Raw genomic sequence first — 17,502 nt, 5'->3', positions numbered from 1 at the left:
ACGACCACAACCAAGCTACCAACACTAATGTTACTATAGTAACAACGATTGTCCCGCCGAACCACAGGAATATACCAATTAACATGTAAACGGAATATTCCAGTTGCTACAGCGTATGTAAACACCTAATTCAGAATATTACAATAACCCGAATATTGCCATAATCGGAATAGGGTGTGCATGTAAACGCAGTCATTAAAACGTACAAATATGGTGCATACATTGTGTCAGTTCTTGCTCATCTGTTCTTGCCTGCCGTAAATAGAAGTGCAAAGACGTTTTTACCAGTCGTATCCAATGAAACACACAAACCAATCTACTGGATTGAAATGGAAGTCTAGAATCAAGTTAGCCATGCTTACCACTTGGATCCCCATGGATCACTTGGGTGAACCTTATTGTCCATGTTCAACCCTACTTTGTGTGAGTCGGGGGCAGTGGCGGACTGGCCATCGGGCAAGCCTGGCAAATGCCAGGAGGGCCGCGAGACTCTGGGCCGCTCAGAATGTATTAGATAAAAAATAAATGAATAACATATTTGTAATTTTGTCTCTGGTGATTTTCATTGAAAATAACTTATTTCAGCAGACCGCGGCCCAAACCATTTTATATCGGCCCGGGCCGTTCGTGCAGTTCTGCGCGTATGCCCAGGGCCTAACGAATTTTCTCATGATCAACTCGTTGCTACGCAAAGCTAGATAACTCGAGTAGAAGAAGAAGAATAGAATATAAGAACGAAATCTGTTTGCGAAGCAAGCAGGTGCCAGCAACACTCCTCAACTAGCACTAGGACTAACATTGAACTTGTGGTAGAGGGAGACGACGAGGGAGAGAATGATTGACAGGGTTGTAGAGAAAAACAAACTACTTAGTAGTCTGCTAATTACATGAAGGTAAGACACATTTATTACACTGTGGCTGTGCAGTGCTCTTTTTCTGCTTTGGTGAAGCTAAATGTAATATGCACTGTGGCTGGTGTATTGTTTAGGCTCATACATGTGATGGTTCATGTAACTGTAGCTTTTTTTTGCTAACGTTATTGTATTCCGTGTCAGAGCAGCTTCATTTAGCTACACCGAGTCTATATTAACGTAAGCTATTAGGCTTAACTGGACCTCAAGGTCCTTTTGGCTAAGATAGATGCCACAGTTCAGGTTAAGTCAGTCACTGTGGATTGTTGTCGGCACTCTGAATTCATCAGCGATTGTAGTGTGTGTCAGTTGCGTGTGTTATGTGTTCCAAATGTCTACATTGGATTCTAGTCAGTCTGGTTATCTCAAGCTTTATATGTTAACAATCCGTGTTGCGTGTTGGGTGTTGGGTTTGGAAATAGGGCTGTTGTGTCGCAAATGCCAGGGCTGTTTTTTGATCCCAGTCCGCCCCTGGTCGGGGGACTAGCTCATGGCTAGCTTTGGATTCTAGAATAATAAAAGTGACAAGACTGACTGAACTCACCACTATGTGCAATAGATTTATTTACGTTGGCCAAATATTCACTATAGGCTGGTAACAATAATGAATATGACGTGATTAAATAATGAGAATGGTGCCACATCATATAATTTGAATATATTTCTTGTTGCTTGCAACTAAGTTGCACCTGAATTGCATTATGTAAACTCCCTCTGCAATTAGTACAATAGAAGTTAATTTGCAGCTTAGTTGGTTGGCAGCAAGGGAGGTCTAGGTGATAGTATATCACAACTCAGTTCTTTCTGTGAAATAGGACTATTATGAACTAATTGAGGTTTAAATTGGACTGGGCTGTTGGGTTGTAGGTATGCATGTATTGAACAGTAGTGCACACTGACATACTAACGATCCTGAATACACTACTTGATGTACATGACTGGTATGTCTGTATAGATATGTATTGTCTTATGTAGGCTATACAGGATGTATATCTCTTACCTGACAGGTTCTTGAGTCTCTCCTGGGCCACGGTGTCTATCTGAGCTTTGAGAACCCTCCGGTAGTCCTGCACGGAGAGGCAGTAGAGCCTGTAGGGGTTCAGGGCCATCACGTTGGCCCTGCGCCTGCTGCCCCTGGCCCTCACCAGGGTCAGAGGTCAGGGGGGAAAGGAAGAGGTAGTGTTCAATAACAGTTGTGTGCGTCCCAAACCCTATTCCCCAGTAGAATTACTACAATTTCCCACAGAGGAATGTTGATTTTAAATGGGAATGCTCATTATGAATTCTAAGGTCGTTTGAGAGGCTTAGAGGCACCTCTAAAGCTGACACACTTTTTCCACTTACTTGTTTTCCCTTCCAACAAACCATTGCAAAACGTATTACAGAAGATATCGTTTGAGTGATGGTCCGAACTTTTTTAAAGAAGTATATGTGACAACCTTAATGTATTCCCAAGTTTAATTATTTCTTAATATTGACATTTCTAATTAAGCAGCGTAATTGGAAAGCCTGTGCAGCGGCAATCATTTCAGCCGGCACTGATAAATTAATATAGGAATTATTAATGAATGCTGCAGTTTTTAATTGCTGTGTACCCGTATTCGTAATTGCGGCACCATCCTCCTTGAAATGACATGATGACAAATACAAGTGTCATGTCAGCGCTTTCGTTTTTCATCGCAATCCTCAATCAAAGAAAAATCCATTTTACAGAAGCCATGAACACTAAAACAAATTAAACTTGCATTTCATTTTCCAGCTTCATTAATGCATCTTGTTTCCAAGGTTACAATCACTTGCCGAAGGCTGGAACAAACAAATTCAGAACAAAGTGCTTTGATATTTCATAAGAAAAAAAGGATGGGCTTACTTAAATCCATATCAGCTCAAGAATTTTGACTAAAATGTTCTTGACGGTTATTTGCACGTTTGGAACAAAATAAACCTTTTAATTAGAATAGCATTACATTATAATGTTTATTGCATATTTTAAATAATTATATTAAATAATAACACTACAGTCTTACCATACAAACAATACCAAATTGCCACTGTTATACACATATATTGGGCAATGTAATGTTATTTTTCTAGCGATGTTCCTGACAGATTCAACCCAAGAGGTGGTACATTGTGGTTGTGCTCCTAGTCTTCCCTCCTGTGGCGTTATGGGAAAACTCCAGACACAATGACCCAATTTGGCTGAGCGGGCAGGGGGGTAGAAAGCAGCCTGCTCCGTATGGAAACACACAGATCATCTCTCTGTCCATAACACAATTGTATGTATTGAAACTTTGGTGCATGAAATGTCACTTTTACATATATCCACAGTGCTTTTTTCTTTGGCTGACATAAAAATGAAAAGAGAGCCTGCAGTAACGCAGGGGGGGGGGGGGCTGAGGCTGCGGCTGGGAGGAGGGGGGTGGGGGGGAGTGATGAGCTTTCAGACTGGCCTCTTTTGCATGCAAATCATATCTGAATTTCTCATTAGCATAAATGCATGAGCAACTCTAAATGCTTTTAATTTTCAATCTCGCCAAGCAGAGGAGTAATTTGTCACTGTCAGGGGTTGGAGTCTAAAAGAGGGAGAGAACCAAAGGGAGCCAAGGACTCGCGTGCTAAATTGGAATCAGAGAAAATTTCTGATTTGCTAATTGACTGATGTGCAGTTCAATGGAGCTGCCTAGGAGGTGTAAATAATTCCATGTACATTCAAACAGCATAAAAGAGTGTTGAGGTGGATATGGAAAGCACATTACAAGACCCCAGGACATGCTTTTTCAACTGATGTATTCAACTTTGGCAAATTCCCCTCTCTTGTAGAATAGGTGCAAATTAGCTTTTAGTCCATAATCATCAATTGAGATAATCAACCACAAATGAAAACAAAATGTTCCATCTTTTACCATTATTTTTTGTCAAGAAGGCTGAAGCTGAACAGAGCTGCAACTAGCTCATCAGATCTATGTCACCAGAGATCCACATATCGACAATTCTAATGTTTCCTGTGGTCTACAAAACAGAACAGATTCATAATCTAAAGAATCGGCACACTACAGACTCCGGTGACAAAAGCCAAGTTAAGCAACATCAGCAAGATCTGTTTGTGCTATCAGCCAAGTCCTATTACCGTCAACGGATCTGGACTAGGCTAGTGTTGGACCAGGACCTACCTCCGAAGAAGGCTCCGTCCGACAGTATCAGTATCTGAACTTTGAGTGCTGCACCTCCACGGTCCCCTTGTTGATGAAGTACATGCAGTCTCCCAGCGCCCCCTTGCGAATGATCAGGTCTCCTGTTTGGTACATCTCAAAATGCAGCACCCCCAGCAGCTCAGAGATGAAGAAGGGGTCTGCGTCTTTGAACATGGGCACACTGGAGATGAGGTTGGTGCAGTTGTAGCTGATAACCTCCTGTTGAGACACCATGACGAGATGTTCGATAAAACCATGGCCGTGAATCGTGTGGAGAAGGGAGGGGAGGACAATTGAAATACGCAAACAACGCATTTGTTTCAATAGGAAAATATTTTCACCACAAAATATTAACCTGTGAGTTGGGTCTGTTTGGCTTTATGGTGAGGAAACATTCTTACAAAAACGCGCACACACACACACACACACACACACACACACACACACACACACACACACACACACTTACTGAGAGTAAGAATCGTAAGGTTTCTTGGATTATGAGCCTACTATGGGATAAAGGAGATCATAACAAACAAACAAACACACTGTGGTGTAGATGACTCATGTTTGGATGACATACAACAGTCAGTCTATCGTACCCGTCTCATAGGCTCAGAGAGCTCCAGGAGGATGGCATCCTTGTCGAACCACTTTCCCTGGTAGCGTTTTTCCAGGTGACCCATGATCCTGAGGCGCAGGAAGCTGGGCAGACGGTAGTGGATCATGTACTCCTTCACCTCGTTATACTGCAGCATTTTAAAACAGGGAAACAAACAACGGACCACCTGCAGTCCAACTTGAAATGAACTATTCTCAGGCTTTAGGATTGATCGGAAACAAGTTTATCAATGTAGTTCTATATCATAAATGGGAACTTTTACTATGATCCTTTTTCAGATGTGCAATTCTTACACTAATAGAGCCACCGTTTTTTATTGTAATACAGTACAATTGGATACAAAGTCAGCTGAGGTGCTAGTATTCTAATAGACCTGAATACCTCACTACGGAAATAGTATCCTAATTACGAACACTCAAATGAACTTGTTTTTGCATTACAGGCTCATGGTGGACTAGGTACACGGATGAACGGGTGAGGCATTGAGGAGGACACACCATTCACATCAACAAAACACCCATTTTACATACATGCTTATACTGCCCTCCAGTGTTGGTGAAATTAATGTGGAAACAATAGAACAACACTCAAGCCGTGTTCTGTTTCATGCGGGACAGTACTGTCACATGACATTGTACCTTGTCATCGTAGACATGCTCGCTGGCCCTGGAGTTGGTCTCCATGGACGTTATTCTGGCCAGAATCAGAACGTACATGACCGTCCCCACCATCATGCTTGTGATGACGACCCCCAGTTCTGAGACTCCTGAAATCAAAGGGGGACTTTAAACAAGCATTATCACTACAGTAGGAGTCATTGACACTGCAGGTATAATTACAATGGAAGGTCAACATATATCAGATAAGGATGACACAAGTGTACGATTTAGTTTGACTGTGAATGCTGTGTGTCTGTGGGATGAGTACTCTTACTACTGTACATGCCATACAGTACCTATCACTATCATTGTCATGTTTTTATATTATGTTTTTTATATCATGTTCTTATATCACTATTTGCACTACTGGTTCGATGCTAAACTGCATTTCATTGTCTGGTACTTGTCCTCTGCAATGACAATATAGTTGAATCTAATCTATCTTACCTTTGGGCATAGTTGAGGGTCATGTGACAGAGAGAGCGAAACATGGCCTTTGTGTACTGCAAGCTCATGGATTTACCCAGGTGACACAGTCGTGTGTGAGTCGGCCATTGCTTTTGACATGATGAACACAGAGTAAGTGTAACACACAGTGTGTGTCTGTGTGTTATACAGGTTCTCTGTGTCTCACCACTAGACCTTCCATTGTTACCCAGCTGTTTTCGGGGAAGTCCACGAGAGCGGCCATCAGGAACTGAAAACAGGCATTCCAATGGCACACCAGAATAATGATGATAATCATTTGCAGTAACTTCAGAGCTGTGGCTATCCCTCCAACGTCCCAGCCATTAACCTACAGTACACACACACGCACAAGCACACGCACACAGATACTCACACAAAATGTTACAGTATAATAGTTACAATCTCTAAAATGACACATGCTAAGCAGCCTAATGTCTACCTGCCTCATCCCAGTTCCGAGCATATCTCAGCAGCCTAGAGAAGCGTAACAGACGCAGCAAGCTGAACAGACGACTCAGTTTGATCCGGCGCATCATTCGGACCCCGGCCAGTTCAGTCGCACTAGGATCAAAAGCTCCAATATCCTACAATAAACAATTGGATAAAGGTCAAGGTAAAGACATGAGTTGTGATGAATGAATGAAAACAATAACTCAATTGGAATGAAATCAAAACAAACTCACTGATGATAAGACAGTAGTCGACTGGAGCCACTGCAAGTAAGTCTGGAACAAACCATGTTCTCAGGTAATTGGATTTGATTTTCTTCAGGTCCAAACTGACCTCCTTGGAAGGGAAAAGGGAAAAACAACAGACAACAATGTTTCAATGCAATGTTTTTCCCTGGGGGGTTTCCATCAACGTCACTAAAGGACAATCCAGGCTTATTTTTGATCAATCTTGCTAAATGTAACAATATATAAGCCTGTTTTTTCCTTTAGTGATGTATACGCCTGGTATAGCCTGACACCAAATGTCACCACAAACAAAGTTGGGTTGGGTCATAAAGATGGAAAGAGTAAGCACTGGCTATCTTTCCCATTCATGACATTTGTGACAGCATGAGAGCTGTCATGTAGTCAATTAGGGAGGGACTGCCTATGAGCTGGAAATAGTTATGTAATAAATTGTGTTATATCTAGATCTAATAAATGTTTGGTTTAAGATAGCTATGCAGTAGTCCAACTTTGACCTACCTCTGTGTCATCACTGGTGTAGCCAATACGAAACTTCAGTGCAACATCTGTTATAAATAAAATATAAATTATGACATTCAATGCAATCCATGCAGTGCTGTAATGAATGTCCTCTGTGAAAAAACTCACAGCCAGAGGAATTACAAACACATTGATAAAGGAGGAAAGGATTATGAGGATCATATCAGTATCTCCAGTAAAAAATAAATAAATAAAAAAGGGGGGGGGGGGGATTAACTCACACAAAATAAGTACAGCATTGACTTCATTATGTAGCTGTTGTTTGATAACAAAAATAGAAATGATCTGAGGTACATTTGGATAATTTCCCATTTGGAGAGAGGTTAGGTTTATCAGAGCAAATTTCCAGTAGGCCTGCTATTAATCAGGCTTTCCAACGATATAAAATACAATACCAATTGGTATTATTAAAGGGGAGCAAGAATCGACTGAAATAACGTTTCCAAACTTTTTTTGAGGGGTTTAGTTGTTCATTCACCAGGAGTCAGGAGGTAGAGCCGCCGTCTAATGATCGCAAGGTTGGCAGATCGGCGGTTCGAGTCCCCGGCTGGGCACATGTCGAAGCGTCCTTGGGCAAGACACTGAACCCCAAATTGCTCCCAGTGAGTGAGCGAGCCGGCGACCTTGCATGGTAGCTTGCCGCCGTTGGTGTGTGAATGTGTGTGTGAATGGGTGAATGAGAGGCCGTTGTAAAGCACTTTGGATAAAGGCGCTGTATAAGTGCAGTCCAGTTACCACTTAGGAGGCCTTGTTGTTGGTCTATCTATTCTAGTCCAACCAGGGTTTTTACTTTTATCGTCAAGGTCCAGTTTACCCTTTTCTAGACACAGCCGAGTCCATCAATTTAATTTCCTAATGAAATAATTTATTCATTTCGTAATCGTTTTTTTTTCCAATGCTAACATTTTATTTCATCGGTGAATCGGTATTGTTTCATAGTCCGGGTCTCCTTTTTTATGCGTTAGCCGCTTGGAACTCTGGGAAGTGGCCAATTTTCTGTGCAGCCTCCTCAGCCCAGTGGGCCTCCAGCGCAGCGACCGCTTCATCCACCTGGTAGCGCAGCGCCTCAGGAGACGCCAGCAGGCGCAGCAGATCACGGTTGTCCATCTCCAGCAGCATGCCCGTGACCTTGGGGGCGATGCTGGGGTGCATGCTGAGGATGGATGGGAAGAGATGCTCACCTGGAGGGAGGGGAGAATAGATATCAGTAACAGTAACTGTTGTAACTTTATAGGTTACCTGATCGATTGACAGTTAAAAGAGATTGATTAATATGTTACATGTTTGATTGACAGTTAAAAGAGATTGATTAATATGTTACATGTTTGATTGACAGTTAAAAGAGATTGATTAATATGTTACATGTTTGATTGACAGTTAAAAGAGATTGATTAATATGTTACATGATTGATTGACAGTTAAAAGAGTCATTATTTATCGTTAAGGTAGTTAAAAAACAAGAAGTACATTTCTGTTGTATTAGTTAAAGAATGGGCTTCAGAACTGCAGGTTCCAGAATGCCTTGCAACAAGACGTCTCACAGAAGTCGACAGTTTGTTGTTTTTGAGAAATGCAAATTGTACCGTCCAGAATATGAAAGTGAATATCTAACAGCTTGTTTTATTGAATTGAAAGTGATCACAAGTGTATGTCAGCAGATTTGTATATAAAGAACATTTTCGCTTGATAACACCAGTCCTAGCCATCATTTCAGAAGGTAGAAATTCTACAGTAACTGTAACAGCTAATGGGGATCCATAGAAACAGACAAATAGACTCGCCTATCATCTGCTTCTGGTCCTCATGGGGAACTGTAGCCAGTATGGAGGCAGTCAGTGTCTCCTGGTCCTGGTCCTGGACATGGACAGCAGGCTGCTGCACGGGGACTTGTAGCTGGGGAGCCGTGTGCTGCTGGCGGTCGTGTACAACAGCTGTGGACTTGTTCTGGGGCACAGCGTGCAGCCATGCCATAGCTGGATCACCATCTGCAACGGCAGGGTGCTTTCTCAAGGCCTGGGTAGCTGAGAGGGGAAGATAAGCATAACCAAAGGGATATTTATGGCAAATGTTTGGATAGTGCTCTTGTCTCTATGTCAGGGGTCCCCACACCTTCTGAAACATCCCATTCAAGCACCTTTCAAGGACTTTCAAGACTCGATTCCCTCAAATTCAAGGACCCAACATGGCATAGTTTGAGACGGAGCTAGTTGACGAGCTGAGTAAAACATTTTTTAATATATATTATTTATTTTTTAGCGAGAGAGAGAGGGGAATTCAAGCACTTTCAATGGCCCATGTCTATTTTTTTTGAGTATTTTTCTCAAACTCACAAACTTTCAAGGGTTTCAAGGACCCGTGGGAACCTTGCTATGCGCAGGGATGCTTCACTAAATAAACTGACCTATGTGCTGAGACGTCATCCTACGGGGCACCTGGGAAGGTGTGGCGGGGGTCATAGCATCGAAGGTCTGAGGCCCGGTAGCCCATGGAGACGTGGTGGTGTCGTCGGGCGTGTTCTGGAAGTGCTGAGGTTTCGCCTCAGGTTCGAGGGTAGCCAGGTGATGAGTGGGTCTCAGCTGAGCTGAGGAGTATTGGGCGGTTCCACAGTCCTGGGTCTGTGGAATGTGAGAAGCCATGAAGAGTCCAGGTGGGGGAGCAACCTGGTAGGGTAAGTTAGGTAGGAAGTCTGGGTCGGGAACGGCGCAGACGCTGGCCATCCTCTGTGGCATGTTCCGGTTGGTTCTGAGAGCCTGGCGCTCCTCCTTGCTCTGGGCCAGGGCCACGTACAGGGGCTTGGTGGCCACGATGCGGCCGTTCATCTCGGTCACGGCCTTGGTGGCCGCCTCGGGGGAGGAGAAGCACACGAAGCCGAATCCCTTGCTGCGTCCTTCCTCCGTCATCATCACCTTCGCGCTGGTGATGGTTCCGAAGCGGGAGAACTCTTTGTGCAGTTGGTCGTCGTCCAAGCGGTCGTGCAAGTTCTTCACGTACAGGTTGACACCCTGCTGGTAGAGAGAGAGCATGTTTAGTGAGATGTTTTTATACCTCAAATACATCAGCAATGTTTACCGAGACTATCAGCTTCTTTTTCTTATACACATAATAATGTTAGCTGTAGCTATCTCACCCAGTGACTAACACTGACAGATATTGACAGCTGTCAATCTAGAGGGGGAGTGGTTGTGTTACCGCCCATTAGCTGGCTGTGTGAAGGTGTGAAAAACAACCAACTCTTTAAACAGCTTTTTCTCTGGATTGTGATTGTATGACACATCATTCGAAAGCGTACAATCTGTAGTTTAAGCACATGTAAAAAAAAAAAAATGAAAAATGACTTTGCCTACTGGTTGCTTTGACTACTTTTCACCAGCAGCTGTCACATTTTTTCCTTCATAAACACACACCTGGTATGTGGTCCTGCGGCCCTGGTTCAGTTGCTCAAACTGGCTCTTCAGGACAGCCTGGCGCTCTCCTCTCTTCTGGGCCCGGCCCACGTAGACCCGCCTCCCGTTTATCTCCTGGCCGTTCATCTCCTCGACGGCCCTCTTGGCGTTCTCGTGCCTCTCGAAGTTGACGAATCCAAAACCCACGGATCTACCAGCGCCATCAGTCATGACCCGGACGCTCAGGGCCGGTCCGAATCTCTCAAACCTCTCCTTCAGGCGTCGGTCGTCCATATCCTCCCCAAAGTTCTTGACGTACACGTTAGTGAACGTTAGTGAACTCTCTCTCTTTGCGAGACTTCCAGTGTCCGACAAACATTTTTTGGTCGTTCAACAACGTGCCGTCGAGTCTCTCGATAGCTCTCTCTGCGGCCTCCTGGGTGTTATACTGGACGAAGCCGAAGCGTTTAGAGAAGCCGTTCTCGTCAGACGCTACCTTGCAGGAAAGGATGTCCCCGAACTCGGAGAGCGTGTCGTAGAGGTCCTTGCTGTCGAAAGCCTTCGCTAAATTCTTGATGAAGATGTTGCCGACTCCACTGTTCCTTCTAGAGGGGTCACGCTGACACCACATGATGCGCATGGGTCTCCCGTTGACGTCGTCGAAGTTCATGGTGTCCAAGGCGCGCTCTGCGTCAGCTCGCTGTTGGAAGTTGACGAAAGCGTACCCGAGAGACCGGCGTGTCCTCATGTCCCTGCACACTCTTATAGAGGTGATCGGTCCAGAAGGGCTGAATTTCTCACATAGCATTCCTTCAGTGGTGTCCATGTGGAGATCTCCTACATACAAGGAGGCCGTCGGTTGAATAGGCGCACTAGGATTCATTGTCTGGTGACTTTCGGATAGCGAGAGTTGGAGAAAAACTGTGAGAAGAACGAATAACTAATCTATCTATCTAGCTCTTCACAGAGGAATGGCAGGTAAATGAACGGCATGTGTACTGCAGCTGGATTCTAGAACCCCAGCTGCATGTTCTACATTGTTATGTCATCACATGGTGACATCCTTAATGACTGGATGTGATGTGGGGAATGTTTTAGAAGAATTCTAACTTTGGTCATTGTTACATCACAGACCATAGCCAGGGTCCATTTTGTATAGAGGTCAGCAAACCCATATTAATAATAATAAAGTTTATTTGTATAGCACTTTTCCTGCAAACGTTGCAGCTCAAAGTGCTTAGGCTATAAGTAGTAGTCTACTAGTTACAGCAGAGATTATTAGAAAGAGGCTTTGGTTAATACAGTTTTGGAGAAGTGTTCAACGTTGATGATGCAATGATACAAGAAAGTAACATTGTGTCACTACAACATCAACATATCAGAGTGTCGCAGGTGGGTCATCTAGGCAAGGCCGCCATCTTTGACTTTGTTCAACTCCAGTTCTGCCATCAGGGTTGCCAGATGGGGCGGGTTACCGCCGAATGGGCTACTTTTATATTAAAATGTCAGTGCCTGAAAGTTATAAAATTCGTTAAGTTAAAACACACACACTAGTAACTACATACGACGTGCAGGGTCTTTTTTTATTTTACAAACATCATTGGCAACAGACATACAGTTCAGGGGCAGGACATGGGCACCTGTCCAATAGTAATAGTATAGCGGTTTGGGCTGGTTTTTGGTGGATTTAGCGGTTTTTAGACTGGTTAGGCTGGAAATTGTCAATCCCATCTGGCAACCCGGTCTGCCATTAGCTTGCTAGCTAGCTACAGTACCTAGGACGGGCCGCGTCCTAACTATTCCCACCGTAGTTGGGTCAGACCACGCCAACTTCTTGAATATGTAGGGGTGTTTTTTTTCCGTTTTTTCTCAAACACAAACACAATCACTGACACTAAGAATAGGCGCGCGTTCCAGGGCCCACAGGGCAATGAGAGCCGCGCCCGGCCGCTTGCGGCCGTGCCCGCGGCGAACATTGACCGTTGGCCCGCGGCACACTCAGCGCCGCCGAGTTGCATACATAGATGGGTAACCTATATCTAATCGTGCACCCCGTGTTACGTGAAGAACAAGATACAGAGAACACCCCTACATATTCCAGAAGTTGGCGTGGTGTGGGCGTGGTCTGACCCAACTACGGTGGGAATCGTTAGGACGCGGACGGGCCTACCTGAATGAACTGTGAGGATTGATAACCCACGTTTTTAGCTCCTCTGCCCTTCGTTTCTCCTGCTTGACAGCTTCTACGCACCCATAATGAGATAATGTTGCAATATTAACTTCGGGCATTACAAAGAAATCTCGCAAGCCATGTTTTGTTTGAACCCTTTCACTCAGTTCGACGTCTACGAGGTGCTTTGAATTGCCACCGAGCGCAAAGTCGCGCTGCACCTGTAGGTCAATCATCTTCAGTCAGGGGTATTTAATTCCTGCAATTTATAATTTGTCGTCTAAACGTGTCGAATAATCGTGGTTGCACATCGTGTGTGCTAAAATATCTTGCATAACTATTATCCACACACCTGACACCTACATTTAGGGGTTATGAAATAATTTGCTGAGCTCATTCTCATAGCCTACTGATATCTGTAGGTCACTTCAGATCTGATACTCAAAATGTGCACATAACACCTGCCTGTCTACACTATTACACAAACTACTGTATTTACACAACATACAGTCAAACGTTTTTGCTTGTAAATGTACAAATAATTATATCAGAAGTAGCCTAGGTATAGAAATTAAAACGTTTCAATATATTTCCGATCCTTACACTGACATCTTTCTAAACCAGGAAAAGGTAGTCTGGTAGTTAAAAGGTTACACAACTTGACATTCAGTTTTATGCCATGACAAAACCTTTGAACTGTCACAATGCTGCTTTTCTATTAGAAGAAGCCTTGCTCTATTCACAATGATTGAATATTCAGATAGGATGAGAAGTTCAGAACTATGCAGATACTACAGTATGCCACGGTAGATGTTGGATATAGGCTGTGCTCTGTAGGGCATGAATAGGCTACAATAGGAATCAACATTACAATACAACACTACAGCCAGGAGCAAGGCTCAATATTAGATTGCTTAAAAATGACAACCTGTTCATTTACAAGTAGGCTAGTTTGGCAGTTGCTGTCCAAGCAGCCTAATCTTTACTATTGTAATGTATGTGACATTACAATAGACCTTATCTGTGTGTGACGTTCTCCTGAACAATGGAGAGAACAATCTACTTTATTTCAGTTCATGTAGACCCCCTAGGTTGCGCTTATAGTAATGCGCGTATGGATATATTGGTGTGTTATAATTGACGTTTTGACGTTAAACAACATCCTAAAATCCTAAAATAGTTGTGCTGCCAAGGGTACGAACACAGCAACTATGCCAAAGACAAGTGTTTTTTTTACTGTTCAGACTAATTTCTTATAGCCTAAATGCCTGCTTCCCATGTGAGTCGTGCGTCTGTGTTGGAGGGCCATTGTCCCTAAGCCACCTGCTGAGAGCCTGCTGTTCCATAGTGTGTCCCAATATCAGTACCCCCCCCCCCCTCGGTCCCCTGTCACACTGTAGGAGTGACCTCACAGTGAGAGACGGGCTCAGGCAGACAAAGAAGACCAGCAGGACCGTCACATGGAACTGTGTTCACATTCACAGCTTCCCCTGACTGAACTGTGATCATCGTACCAAAGCTGTCAATTTGTTAATTGCAAATAATCTGTTGTTTTTGTAACTAGACCATATCTGTGCGTGACGTCCGCTCCTGAATGATGATGTTCAGGGGCTCAAGATAAAACCAAGCCTAGTTTTCGTGTGGGAACTGTGTGGCATGGCAATATGGCAGCTCCTCCACCCCCACAAACTCTTCCCTTCTCTCCCCCCAGCATTGTCTGTCTAGAGAGCACTGACGTGTTCCTTGCTCTTTGATACTAATTAAATAAAAGCATCTTAACAGAATAAATTGTCAGAAAGGTGACTTTCCGGCAGAGACAGTGGAGACAGCAGGCCTATATGAAGCTATCCTTTGAAGTACATGATTGTTTTCTTGTTTCCATAGCAGCAGCAGCAGCAGCAGCAGCAGCAGCAGCAGCAACACCACTAGCACCGCCGTGCTTTTTTTCCCGGGCCCGAGCCTCTCTCCAAGGTCAGCCACAGCGGGATGTATAACTGCCACTCATCCCCGGACCCTGGAGGGGGAGTATTTCCATCTCAACAAAAAGAGTTTCTGACACCCTGACCCTCCGTGCTCTGTGAACGATGCTGCCTGGGAGACGAGAGTTTCAGGACCACAGGGTTCATCCTAACAAACAGCTGTGCAGCATCCACTGTGGTCAAACCCGGCTACCATGAAACTCTCTTCTCTCCTATCTCTCGCTGGGAGGCTAATGCAATTATTTTGCTATATGAGTCTGAAGCTGAATTTATAATGTGGGTTAAGCCTTGAGGTTATTAGGAATGTTCATCATATATGCCTGGGGGGTTGTGTTGATGTGTTGTCTGTGTTTGAAAGATGGCAGTTATATGGCAGTTATTTGGAAAATGGCATTTATTTCTAAAATAAAGGGACTTGTAATTTCTTTAGACTAATATCAATACAACAATTCAGTATGCAATAACACTGTGTGAAAATAGACAATTTAATCATCATCCTTTGTCTTTGTTCATACACATTGGTACATCTATATACTGTATATTAATTTAAAAGCAATAGCAAAAGCATTAGGTCAAACATTTTCTCTATTTCAAAGCATCTCAGCAGGCTTTATCTAATTATGTTCCACAAGGATAAGTCAAGGTTTACCTTATTTGTAAATAGCATAGAGAAAAAAAATAATGCGGATAATGAGTCATAATGACACCACTGCAATGGATTGCTCCTCAGGGAATACATCAATCAATTGTGTTTATTTTGGTACACTCATTGGATAAAACACAGTGCTGTGCTTTACCATCATTAAATATTTTGTGCTATTAAATCTGTCGTCTCCTATGTGACTGGACCTCAAAATAATCAGAGTACAGGTGTGGTCAGAGTAAAGGTGAGTAAAGGTGTGGTCAGAGTGAAGGTGAGTAAAGGTGTGGTCAGAGTAAAGGTGTGGTCAGAGTGAAGGTGTGGTCAGAGTAAAGGTGTGGTCAGAGTGAAGGTGTGGTCAGAGTAAAAGTGTGGTCAGAGTAAAGGTGTGGTCAGAGTGAAGGTGAGGTCAGAGTGAAGGTGTGGTCAGAGTGAAGGTGTGGTCAGAGTGAAGGTGTGGTCAGAGTTAAGGTGTTATCAGAGTGAAGGTGTGGTCAGAGTGAAGGTGTGGTCAGAGTGAAGGTGAGTTAAGGTGTGGTCAGAGTAAAGGTGTGGTCAGAGTGAAGGTGAGGTCAGAGTGAAGGTGTGGTCAGAGTGAAGGTGAGTAAAGGTGTGGTCAGAGTGAAGGTGTGGTCAGAGTGAAGGTGAGTTAAGGTGTGGTCAGAGTGAAGGTGTGGTCAGAGTGAAGGTGAGTTAAGGTGTGGTCAGAGTGAAGGTGTGGTCAGAGTGAAGGTGAGTTAAGGTGTGGTCAGAGTGAAGGTGTGGTCAGAGTGAAGGTGAGTTAAGGTGTGGTCAGAGTGAAGGTGTGGTCAGAGTGAAGGTGAGTTAAGGTGTGGTCAGAGTGAAGGTGTGTTAAGGTGTGGTCAGAGTGAAGGTGTGTTAAGGTGTGGTCAGAGTGAAGGTGTGGTCAGAGTGAAGGTGAGTAAAGGTGTGGTCAGAGTGAAGGCTCCAATTACTGCTCTTCTTTATAATCCAGCTATTATCTCCCTCCTTGGTTCAAAATTAATTAATTAATTGGGTTAGGGTTAGGGAAATTAATTTTCTCACGTAGCCTAATCTAGTAACCACTAAATCCGACACATTTGGCATTAAACAGAGCCGAAAAAGAAAACGCTCTAGGAACGAATTAAATGCCCAGGCCTACCATAAGCATTTTGAATGAAGTACTTTGCCTTAATGTAGGCTGTCCATTTATGAATACATAACATGCATGTATAAAGTAGCCTAGGACTACTTTTAATGTAAGGTGCCATTGGCAGTCACAATGCTAGAAGAAGGGAGGATGATGAGGATTCTGATACCAAGTTTATAGCATATAGACAGTACAGCTTTCTTACTCTTAGCTTACATACACACATACATACACATACATACACACACACATTTACATACACACACACACTGACTGCAACTTGTCCATGTGTGCCTGCCATCATACACAATAAAGCCAGCAGTACCATTATGCTATAAACTTGGTATCAGAAGGCTGCCCTCGGTTGGCCAAAATGCATCATTACATCAACAGGATTCAAGACATTCAAGGGCAAAGTCAAAGTCCCGCCTTTCCAAAACGGATTGGTTGGAGTTGCCATTCTTGCAAGCCCATTGGATGTCAGCCTGCCAAGCTTCTGACGAAAGCAACGATTTCAGGAAGAGCTTCCATTCCGGTGAGAAACGTGTTATCGGGTCAACTCTTTTACACCTTTCTAAGCTTGTGTTTTCAAACTAGTGTCGTATATCAGTTATAATTGTCGCATAGTCAATTTTCTAAACTGAAATGTGGCAAATGTCGCAAGTCAGCGGCTTTTACTGCAACCTTTGTAGCTAAGGGATGACTTTCGTAGCCTTGTACAAGCTGGTAGCAATACGATACTAAGCTACGAGTTACTACAGAGAGCAGTATTTGGTTACTATCAGGCCTACTGTTAGTATTACTATCGCTAGGCAGGATATGGAGGATCTATGCAGAATAGAAGTGTCAAATCTTGACTGCTTTAATTAGGTCATGCTCTGTCCCAGGAGCGCCGATGATGTCAAATCACCAAGTTGATGTAGCCTTACTTAGAAATACCTGCCAATGATTGAATGAATGAATGAATGAATGAATGAATGAATGAATGAATGGTATTTATTGTCATTGATATAGTACAGGTACCATACAACGAAATTTAGGAGAGGGGGCTCCCCTGGTGCTAGGAAAAAAAATACTAAAACAAGAAGGGAAAAGAGCTGGTTTACATAAATAAAGGCTATACACTA

At 43.5% G+C, this 17,502-nt stretch overlaps 2 protein-coding genes across 2 annotated transcripts in view; both read right to left on the bottom strand.

Moving 5' to 3' along the window:
- Window positions 1–10,748, bottom strand: part of LOC308150380 (AT-rich interactive domain-containing protein 1B-like) — a gene marked incomplete at both ends in the record, with an annotated part of 130,674 nt that extends 119,926 nt beyond the window's left edge. The window contains 6 exons of the mRNA XM_080523220.1: window positions 1,912–2,045; window positions 4,125–4,324; window positions 4,708–4,854; window positions 5,366–5,493; window positions 9,473–9,652; window positions 10,595–10,748. Of these exons, the coding sequence (XP_080379346.1) occupies window positions 1,912–2,045; window positions 4,125–4,324; window positions 4,708–4,854; window positions 5,366–5,493; window positions 9,473–9,652; window positions 10,595–10,748 (943 nt within the window). The remainder of the gene's footprint in view (window positions 1–1,911; window positions 2,046–4,124; window positions 4,325–4,707; window positions 4,855–5,365; window positions 5,494–9,472; window positions 9,653–10,594) is intronic.
- Window positions 10,749–10,776: 28 nt separating this feature from the next.
- On the bottom strand, window positions 10,777–11,202 carry LOC308150369 (polyadenylate-binding protein 1-A-like; the record flags this gene model as incomplete). The annotated part of the gene is made up of 1 exon (XM_080523211.1): window positions 10,777–11,202. One exon carries the CDS (start codon window positions 11,200–11,202, stop codon window positions 10,777–10,779), a length of 426 nt encoding a protein of 141 aa, XP_080379337.1.
- Window positions 11,203–17,502: the final 6,300 nt, after the last annotated feature.

Source organism: Nansenia antarctica (assembly GCF_963989245.1).
Source record: "Nansenia antarctica genome assembly, chromosome: 1".
In the NCBI taxonomy this organism is placed as follows: domain Eukaryota; kingdom Metazoa; phylum Chordata; class Actinopteri; order Argentiniformes; family Microstomatidae; genus Nansenia; species Nansenia antarctica.
This window is presented reverse-complemented; position numbering and strand designations above follow the sequence as displayed.